This window comes from Urtica dioica, chromosome 5 (genome assembly GCF_054948205.1).
Source record: "Urtica dioica subsp. dioica isolate 48M chromosome 5, U.dioica_male_clone48M_v1_H2, whole genome shotgun sequence".
Classification (NCBI taxonomy): Eukaryota; Viridiplantae; Streptophyta; class Magnoliopsida; order Rosales; family Urticaceae; genus Urtica; species Urtica dioica.
The window spans coordinates 7,486,551-7,497,532 of NC_142760.1; the positions used below are offsets into that span (position 1 = coordinate 7,486,551).

At 31.7% G+C, this 10,982-nt stretch overlaps 1 protein-coding gene across 1 annotated transcript; it reads right to left on the reverse strand.

Moving 5' to 3' along the window:
• Positions 1 to 432: 432 nt before the first annotated feature.
• CER3 (Fatty acid hydroxylase superfamily) lies at positions 433 to 10,596 on the reverse strand. Its single transcript, XM_089615071.1, has 12 exons — positions 10,490 to 10,596; positions 10,143 to 10,205; positions 9,839 to 10,059; positions 9,520 to 9,755; positions 8,829 to 9,048; positions 7,773 to 7,900; positions 7,189 to 7,445; positions 6,358 to 6,465; positions 3,257 to 3,463; positions 2,462 to 2,572; positions 1,961 to 2,134; positions 433 to 952 (listed from the first exon to the last, which is right to left on the reverse strand). Exons 2-12 carry the CDS (start codon positions 10,191 to 10,193, stop codon positions 761 to 763), a joined length of 1,905 nt encoding a protein of 634 aa, XP_089471197.1. The 5' UTR covers positions 10,194 to 10,205; positions 10,490 to 10,596; the 3' UTR covers positions 433 to 760.
• Between the last annotated feature and the right edge of the window lie 386 nt (positions 10,597 to 10,982).

Consider the following 10,982-nt stretch of genomic DNA (forward strand, 5'->3'; position numbering starts at 1 on the left):
CATGCTAACGATTAGTATATTCAACTTAAATTATAAAATTCAAATTAACGCAGCAAAGTAAAAAATAATAAATAAAAAAAAAATAAAAAAAAATTAGTACTAGCCCAAGCAGATCTTATCCGGGTGTTAATATTTGTACCGGCCAGAGTAATTTTAGACGGTTTTAAAAAATTGAACTGGACCATTTTAACGAATCCTGTTTAGACACCCATGCTTGTAAGTGATTTTATTCAAATCAAATTTAAAGAGCCAAGTTAGTTCACTTATTTGACAATTTAGTTTAAAAAATCATAAATGAATGCAGCTAGGCTCAGCTTTCGGTTAGCAAAGAGATGATTCTCTCTTACACCAAGCATATTCATTGTGACCAACTACTTTTCCTTTAGATGTTTAATCATCGGTGTTATCAAATTCAGGAAGATTGTCAAACGCTTGTACCAGCAAAGTTAAACTTTTATTTTAAACATTACCTGGTAGCTTTCTGTTTACAGCATGGACGTATAACACATACATATGTGGGAATTTTTGCTTCAAAAAAGAAAAAGATATCCTACGACATCGCTTTTCGTATTAAGCTTGAATCGACTCAAGTACATTTATGGGAAGCACTAATACGATCAAATTATTTTTATCATACCCACGCAACTTGCTTCCCATGTTTTTTTTTTTTGGTAGAAGCAAATTAAGTGTAAGAAAAGAAAAATGGAACGTAAACGGCAAGAAGAAATTATCCAGCTTCCATGCATTGCCGTAAAGAAAATCAGTCCTGCATAACAGAACTTGTTATTTTGTTGGTCGAAACCGGTTTCAAGCCATGTTTTAGGGCAGCGTTCCACACAACATCGATTCGGTCAACATCGAGTGCTCCAACCTCATGGTGACTCCAACCTTCGAGCGCATGAACCACTCCTCCGGCGTGGCATGCATGTACTACGCCTCTGTCCATTGTGTACTATAATCCAAAGTATTTATGTTTCAAAGAAACAAAAAAATTCAATCAATTAATTAAATAGCTCAATGTCATAAAATAGTCATAGTTTGTCAACTATAAGTAAACTAGCCAAAGTAAGATTAATCTAGGCTGGATTAAATTTAATCCCAACGAACTATAAAGACAGAATATAAGTTTAATGAAGGCTGGATTAAAATTAATCGAGACATGATTAAAAGTCGCAGTACTCTCAATTGGCTATTTTGCTATACCTAATGAAACTATGACTATTTTGCAAAAGTCATAGTTTGAATTGGATTCTTCATACCATTTTTCCAAATAATAAAGGCTGGCTCGAATAATAACTGCTTTAACCAGTCAAAAGGCTTGCAAGATATTAAAGGTGGCTTGTGGTAATTGTTTCTGATAACCGTTTTTGGATTATATCTCAAAAGCAGCGTGCTTGAAAAATTGCTTTTGTGATTTTTTCCCTTTTCTATGACTGAATTAACAGTTTTTTTTTCTTTTATTTACCAGAAAAATTGGTAAGTAAATCAGATTATCCGGTTAATATTAACCGGTCAAAATGCTTTGACCATATTCACTAGTCAACAAGAGCACAATTGTAAAGAGAAATTTCATTAATTGGGCTTAATAAGCCATTAAATATCAAGATTAGACTCTAATATTTAAAAATATCTAAATATGGACTTTTGGACACATTTTGGACCAAAATATCCCTGATTCAAAAAACCCATATTTTTCTCTCATTTTCAAATCATTTTCATCCCAATTCTTTTCATTTTCGAATTAGTTGCGCTAGGATTAGAATTTTCGAATTACTTCTACGATATCGACCACTGAAAATTCTAATCCTAGCGCAACTAATTCGAAGATGAAAAGAATTGTGATGAAAATGAGAAAAAAAAAAATGTAAAATAGATACACGATATGTTAAGTTTTAGCAAGTTATTAACTTAGAAATTAAGTAGGCACACAAAAGATTTTGTTGAAGAAAAAAGCAATTACCTCACAAGAGCCTAGCTCTTCAACGTCTTCCGGTAGCCTCATGGCTGCCAGGTCACCATAAGTGCAGTCTCTTCTGAAGGAAAAGATTGGAGGGACAACAAATTGATGAAAATGTGTCCCTGATGGAGCCCAACTTTGCTCTCTAGGAGTTATCCACTTGCCAACGATCCATGTCTACACAATTTGTGACCAAAAACATATGCCATTCAGTTACAGTAAAAGTAAATAATAACGTAAAATTTATAGTCACATCACACGTGTGAATATAACAAATTAACCTATTTCGTTAAAATCTAAGCCTGTCAAAAATAAATACGCAAATCCACGTGGGACCTGTGAGATGGCCCAAAAAAATGTGCGAATTTGATGAAGATGTCTCTTTCTCACACTAACCCATTAACTCCTTTGGACCATTAAGCATAAAGGTCTAACTTTTGGGGTAAATAATATCAAGCAGATTTACTACTATGGTAAGCTGTATAGTAGATATTAGTATTATACCTTGCAATGTTGTGCTGCTTGGTATTTTGTGACTTGAACAAGGTAGGTTTGGCAATCCGCAGGAGCTTCCTTTTGTATCTTTTGAAACCTTTCGCTTGATAGCGTCAACATCTGAAAATTTGAATCGCTGTAAATTTAAGAACATGCACAGAGATCGATATGTACGTGCATGTGCATGTGCACATATCAACATTGACATAAACGCATTTCAGATCAGACCCGTCTTGTATTACTACCCCGTGACCCACATAATCAGAATCTGATCAGTCCAATAATGATAAAAAAAAAAAAAAAAAAAAAAAAAAAAAAAAAAACAGGCATCGCTATTTGTTCAGCAATTCTCTTATCTCTTTATGCATACATGTAAATTCAGTGTGTGAATGTAATTGACTTAAGCCACACAATCAATTTAATGCATATATCGCTTCACACAAAAATAAAATTCAACTACTCAAATATCTCTGTCCTTAAAAGTTTGAGGAGAACATGTGACTATGTTCACACACACACACACACACAAAATCAGAAACGGTCTTTTAAGTATTCATAGAATTATGATACCTAATTAATTATAATTGTCTTTACAAACTACGAAAAATTACATGACATCTTTGCCACGAAAACAAATATGAAGACTTAAAAATTGTTAGAAAGATGAACTGCTTTTGTGTATCAAATTACCTTAAAATGCGAAAACAAACTTCTAATAAGAATTTTCTTCCCATCGGTCAAGTAGGTGACAATTTCATTCATATAATAATAATAACTAATAAAAAAATGCTAAGGTATACTCACAAGAACACGGATTTTTCGACGGCAGAGATAAAGCGCAATGGCTCTTCCGAGCTTAGAAGTGGCTCCGGTTAGGAACACCTCTTTCACATCCTTCGGGATTTCGTTCAAAATCACTGCGGCGGTCAAAGTGTTTCCATGGACGACTCTGATTTTAAGGTCCGGATGCTTGTCCACGAAAAGGGTTCCACCACCATTCAGAGATTCATTCTGATTTTATATAAACGCGTTAAATATTACTTACCAAAATAATGAAATGAATCAATGATAATAACCGGTGGTCCGCTATATAGCTAGATATATGTTGTCTAGTAGTACCATTTGACCTTTTGTCAATGTATACTTGTACATCTATATCTGTACTATACTGATATTTATCAGGACGTAACGATTGAAGAGAGAAACTATGATATAATTTTGTTCACAGTAATTGTACCAAACTTGATAAAGTCCTCAAAGAAATTTAATAACCAATTTACTGGTGCCACGATTTATAAGGAACAGGGACATTTCAAAACTAATTCGTTGTGATTTAATCTTTGGTCGTCCTTGCAAAATTTCAGAAAAAAAAAATGTTAGATTTTTATTATTTTTAGTGTATCCACTGATAACAGATAAATAAACAATAATTAACATTAATATTAATCAGTAGAAACTATGGAGGTAAAAGTAAATTAGCAAGGTAAGCATTACTAACCCAAAGCTCCAAAACATCCTTCGACGAACAGAAATAGAAGTTTAGGAGCTACCTTTATGCTTAAAATTGTATATATACCAACAAAAAAGTATTGTAACTCTAATTCAGAACTACTCTATCTATTACATAAATATATATTATCCATGGATTCTCTTCGAAAAAAAAAATTTATATTCGCCTTCTATTCATTTATATTTTTTTTTCAGAATCTTGAATTTAAATATATTTATAAAGTAAAGTACTGTAGAAATATGGGATGGAGTTGAAAACTACATGATAAAGCTTATAAGATGATACTCGAACGTTAAATTATTGATTGTAGTTATAAAAGAAAACATTCATTTAATTCCAAATCGTACAAAATAGCCATTTGAAACTTACGCATTAGCAAAATAGCCAAAGTTTCAACTTTTCAGTAAAGTAATCAAATTTACGTTTTCAAATTTTTTTCGACAGTCAAAATTAAAAATTTTGACAATTATTATAAGTAATCTATCACTCTAAAAAAAATTAATCTGGTAGTCAAATTTTTTTTTTAAAACCAGATTATTGCACATTTTGACTATTTTACTAAATTAAGACAAACATTGGCTATTTTGCAAATTCATAACTTTATATTAACTATTTAGCTACGTCACCTTAAAATTAAAAAGTTATTTGAATAAAAATCAAACTAATTTGATATATCGAACTATAAAAGTTTTAAAATCTTAAATCATGATTTTAAATCAAGCGAGTAACATCCTATATTCCTATATAATAGTCTAGAATGCTCTTCAGGAAGTTAGTTAGTTATATGAATGCCTATGTAATGCCTCTCAGTAATTATTATAATTATAATAATAATTACAAATAATCAAATTCATCAATGATAAAGTAGTTATAAGTAGTAAAAAGCATTCCCTTTATTTTGTGCAAATTACATGTTTACTACACTCCTGACTAGGGAAAATTGTGGAGGTCTTTTTTTTAGGACCCACGATGTACAAAAGACACATTAAACCAGATCACGGAAAAAAAAAAGGTGAATAACAAATGTGGACGATCGTTTAGTTCTCAACCAATACATGCATTCTTGCATGTGAAGAAGGTATGTAAGTGATATGGTGTGGAGTTTTTTTTTTTTTTTTTCCCTTACTATTGGTGTAGAGTTTTTTAGTGAAATATATTAGGCTTGTTATTGTGAACGTGACAACGAAAGAACATTGTACGTATTGCGAAGTGATATCATTTTTAATACTTATATGTCAGCGAGAGTGTATGGAGGAGAAATGAGTGTGAGTTATGCATGTTTTTTTGGTCTCTCAGATATTTTGTTAAATCCAACTGTATTTATTTCAGACAAAAAAAAAAAAAAAATCTACAGCAGTTTTCTGTTCCATATCGTACAGATCTACTGCTAATTTTAAATATAATGGCCATCATATGCACCCCAAATATTGGTAGCTGCCCATAATCTTCAGCGTATAAAAATTATATGTCAGAATCCATTGTTTGAAACGAATATTTAAAATCGGTTAAATTAATGCATAACACTTTTTTTTTACCACACATAATACAATCATTTTTTTTTATTATTATTGTATATAATTTAATTATACATGTATCAATGTCAATATTTCTATTTACTTTGTAAATATCTTTATATGCAATTTTAACTTTATTTATTTTGCTAAAAATTTACAAAATGTAACTTTATTTAAGCAATTAATTTCAAAAGACTATTTCGTGTAATAATTTTTTTTTTATCAAGAGAGGTATATTTTCTCAAAATAGACCCTCTCCCTAAATTAGCAGCAATATTTTAAGAGGGAAAAACATTGGCGTTGATCTTCTTCCAAAATCTATTTAATTCTTTAATAGATCTCTCTATCTCTCTCTCTCTCTCTCTCTCTCTCTCTCTCTCTCTCTCCTTCAAACAAATACTTATTGAGTACGTCAATAAAGTTTCTACCTACGTTATTGAATTCCTTCAAACTTTTGGCTAAATATATTTAAAACTCTAGCTTATAAAGACATTAGAAGTTTTCAATAAAGTAAGAACAAAAACAGTGTATAATCGGAGTCAGAGATCAGAATTCTGTGAAATACCAGTGAACGGATCATAACTCCTAAAGAGATTAGCTAGAGAGGTCCCCAAAACAATTTATTGATTTTATTTTTTTTAAATGGTGGACGGTACGAGTAACTGATGGCGATTTCATTAGGTCTTTGGTTATTAATATATATTAACGCCCAACAACAACCCAACCCAAACCAGATCAGATATTATTTCATGCCTATAGAACTATTAAAATTTGAAAACTATAGTGTCCTATATATAGTATATATTATTAAGCAAAGAAATATGCATGTCACAATACAGGAAATCACAAAAATAAATATAAAATATGATAAACGGACAAACCTTGTTTAATGCAGCCAAGCTTATGACCTTAATCCCCAACTTATCAGCCCTAAGAATGGCCTGCTCTATTTGCTTGTTTATGCCTTCAGTTGCAAATGGCAAGAAGTACTGTCCCAACGAAGTTATTAAAAAAAAATTGAAAAATAAGTTACACATTTGCACAAGTTATGAAAATTAGAAAAAATGTAACTTCTAACATTAATATAGTCACCATCTTTTCTGAAGTATGAAAGTGTCAGCGTGAATAAAGATTGTAAGTGGTCCTTAATGTTTAACTGTATAGACCGAATCAGGTGCTTCAAAACATTATTGTAAATTTAATAGTTATACTAGCATCTGTCCCATTCCATTTGCAAGGGCAACAAACTAAGCTTATAAATCCCTAATTACTTAAAATTTGGCTCAGTAAAATTCTCGTAAAAAAATAAGAAAAAAAAAATAGTACGTGGGATTTTTCTATTAGGAAAACCACACGTGGAAAAGATATATATAGAAACATATAGACAAAAATTGAATAATCTATCAAATTTGTCATATCAAAACTTACAAGTTTAAAGGATTTTAACTTTTCAAAAAATACATTTTTTAAAAAGAAATACATTTTTTTAGATAGATACTACATGCTTACATTTTTTTTTGAATGATAGCTTTGTTGCCGGTGAAGATTGAACTCACAATCTCTAAAGTTTAGACTATGCTAGGTATCACTACATGCATGCTTGATTTGATGATAAAAAAGTAGTAATAATCTCTCTAAATTTAAATAATTATTAACATATCATAACCTTAATTTATTTAATTAGTTTATAAATTGTGTGAGTGCGAACACACCTGAAACCCGTATCGTGGCACGACCCAAGTTTGATGTAGCCGATTACGGAGAGTATAGAAAGAGACCAGAAAAACCTTGGACCAAATCCACATCCCCAACATGAAGAGGAAAGCCCCCGGAACCATCGGGATCAAGAAGAATCTTATCGAGTACGGCAACGACGCGAAGCTCCTAAACACAAAGCACACGTGAAGGGATTGTGTCACATCCACGACGTGGGCCAAGAACACAAAATCCGGCACTTTTCCGTTTTTACCTGCATGGAAAAAATGCTAATTTTTTTAATGCCATCAAATTGCTTACTATACAAAATGACATGATACAATTTCTTTTATTTTTGGGCGACTCTAATCTCATTCTATGTCCCTCCAATTAAAGTATAACACATCATCGCCTATCTTTTAATATCGCGTTATAATGCTTGAAAATGAGTTAATAACATTATAACATGGCATAAATAACTTAATTTGAGCTACATAGATAATTGAGTTGAGAACAATTCTCTCAGTATATATATATATATATATATATATATATATATATATATATATTGTTCAATTTGAGAAGTGGTTTTGTGACCCACCTGCTTTTGAACTCATATATTTGTGTAACTCCCATGATCTCGTGTTTAATGTTTTTCCCAGCGCATCGAAAAGAGGCATAAAGAGACAGAAATTTGTGCCCATTTCTGTATGATGTAAGCTGTGGTATCTGCAGCCAAAATAAGAAAAATACGCTAATAAAGTTTAGAAAAGGAAAGTAGTAATATGTATATATGGTCACTGAAAGTAAATTGTCTCCATCAAGATTGGCGGTCTAACTTATTTATTTTATAATTAAAACGGTGGGTCTAACTTACTTATTTCATCAAAATTAGTCCTTAAATTTGCAGTTGGATACACTGATGATGAGTGAGTAGTCAATGAACTAAAATTTGAAAAAAAAAATAAAATAAAGAGTTTTATTTATTTTTACAAAGAAAATTTAATTTAATTCGGGTAATGTCCCCACCAAAATAATATAATTCGGGTGTTGTACTGTAATAGCTTTATGAAATTAAGAAGGGTCAAACGGCTAAATGGCCAAATAGAACTTAAGGATTTGCAAAATAGCCAAAGTTTATCAAGTATAAGCAAAATAGCCAAGCTGCGATTATTAATCCAGGCAGGATTAAATTTAATCCACACAAAATATCGGGATTAAATTTAATCCAGGCAGGATTAATTTAGTCCAGGGATGAGAGTGATGGCTATTTTGGTTAACCTAATGAAACTATGGCTATTTTGCAAAAGTCATAGTTTGAATTGGCTAGTTCATGCCATTTTTCCAATTAAGAATCACTGCCCAACCATATATGATTTAGTCATCCAATTGGCACACACAAAATTAATAAATAAAAACCATTTGCCAAATATTTCCACAACAACCTGAAAAATACATTTCGAGACTTTCCGCTTTTCAAGGCATAGTTTTGTTATGTTGCGTGTTTAAAGATTGGCCATTTACTCTATTTCAAACACAAATTAAGCCAACGAGACTCACCTAATTATATTTTTCGCCGAAAAAGAAATACTTAAAAAACGGTCATGTGGGTTTAATGGCTCAAAGAAACGTGACGTGTTTGGAAAAGATTACTTACGTGGGTGTGTATAGTAGATATTTGAGAAACGGTAACTTGTCAAAAATCTTGTGGGAAATAATTTCGACATTGCTATGTCCCAAGCATCGTAGGAAATCAAAAATTAAAACGTAACCACATATCATGCTTATAGATCCAAATCCCATCAGAGAAGCGCCAATAATTGGGATTCCAAGGACCACGCTTAAAACCAAGTGCTCCAATAGTGTACCATGGCCAGCTGCAACAACATATTTATTTAAAAAGTTAAATACTAATAAGATATATTATTTTGGTATTTAATTCCTAATTAATAAATTTTTATAGTTGCTTCCGGAACTCAAATTTTTTTTTTTTTAAATGGACTTTATTGGAAGGAACATCTCATTTTACCATAAATTTAATATGGCATAATATAATTTCACTTTATTTTGAAAATGAAAATTGTTAGTATATAATCTCTCCACACTTCATTGCATTGACTTTTTTTTAGGGACAGAAGGGATAACGACGTCACGTTTCTTGACCAATATTTTTTTTTTAAGATAATGAAAAGATATTCAACGACTGTACACAAAAAAAAAAAAAAAAAAAAAAAATCAATCCCAATGGCTGTAGAATCTAGAATGTCTAACGAGTGACTAGATTTTATAATGGGATTAACTAATTAAATTACCATTTTCTTTAATTATTAAAAGATATATTGATGTACCTGTAAAAGGCTGAGGAACCGGAGAAGAATGGTGGAGAGAGTGATAATTAGTGAAGATATATTCGTTGTTGTGAATCAACTTATGAACCCAATAATACAATGGCTCAGAAACTCCCACATGAAGAATTAAAACCGCCATAAGACCCTTGAAATTCCACAACGGAAGGTTCTGAAGATACGGAAAGGCAAAGAGAGCAATGGAAGACAAAATAGCCTGAAGAATCAAGAAATTGTCCCTGAAAAACCAAAATATAATGATCTCGTCACCCCCATATACAAATATTGTGATTACAAAAATGGAATATCTATGTAGAATTACCAGTCCCATTCATTGTCAATCTGCTTGAAATCAACACCCCTTTGGAGAATCCTCTTATTTCTTGTTAGGAATAGCATGTTACAATAGGAACTCCACATTTGATATATAAAACACCTAAAAAGGTATATCATCACAGCATAGACACACCATGATTGATTTGGGAGCTCTTCATGTATTAGTGAGTCCAAGGCTTTTGCAAACAGAGGTCCAAGAACCAAATACTGTTAAAAAAAAACACGCAGACACACAAAAATTAATAACTAAATAAACCCTTATTTATGTTATACTAGAATCTGTAGGTTACCTTGTAAATTCCCAAGTTCTGCCATGGCCAATCTGACAAAGGAGCCCCCATAATTTATATTCCCTTTTCAAGACAAGCCTCCAAAAGTGTAAGTAAAGGGAGAAAAGAAAGTGAATAGTGAAAAAATTTCCCTTTTTGTGTGTGTGGTATTCTGGTTTATTTATTTGGAAGATTTTTCAGTTTCCAAATTCTTGCAACAATATAACTAGAACCCCCAGAATATCAAGTGTTTGAAATAGGAAGTCCCAGATAAAAGGAGAGACTTGTACAGAACATAGGGGGAGAGAGAGAGAGAGAGAGAGAAAGAGTTAAAAACACTTAAAAAGTAAAGACTCGTTACAACTTACAAGACAACCTTTGAAGACTTGACTTCACATAGACACAGAGACTGAATGCACCTCTCTACTTATATATAGCCCAAAAGCTCATCCACAGCTATTTTATCTCAATTAAAATCCTTAAATAATGTGAGCATTGTATTATCTCCCTAATTGTTAGATACTCGTAATTGTTTATTTTATTCTCTCTCTCTCTCTGTCTCTCAATCTCTCTCATTTATTTAATTTTCATTAATTTGTGTTATGAAATTAATTAAGAGCCTGATCCGATAATCTCATCCCTTAATTTAAGAAAGGAAAATATGAATGGTATGGTTATGTGTGTATTTTCTTGTGTCGCCACCAAAACGGCAAAGCTTGCCCAGCTGGAGCGAGAAGAAATCCCGTCATTAATTCCTCTCCTATCTCATTTATGGTTGGCAAGTAAGAAGGAAGTTCCTATACGTATTTGTACCGTTTCGGTAGAGGTCGGTTTTGCATATTCCCATTAACTAATACCTTA

Bases quoted from the DNA above. Each gene is read 5' to 3' on its own strand.
- CER3 (XM_089615071.1), bottom strand. From the start codon at position 10,193: ATGGGGGCTCCTTTGTCAGATTGGCCATGGCAGAACTTGGGAATTTAC. The intron at 9,049-9,519 runs GTACATCAATAT...ATGTTGTTGCAG, and splicing joins GGTTCCTCAGCCTTTTACAG to CTGGCCATGGTACACTATTG. The intron at 2,135-2,461 runs GTATAATACTAA...CAAATTGTGTAG, and splicing joins AAGCAGCACAACATTGCAAG to ACATGGATCGTTGGCAAGTG.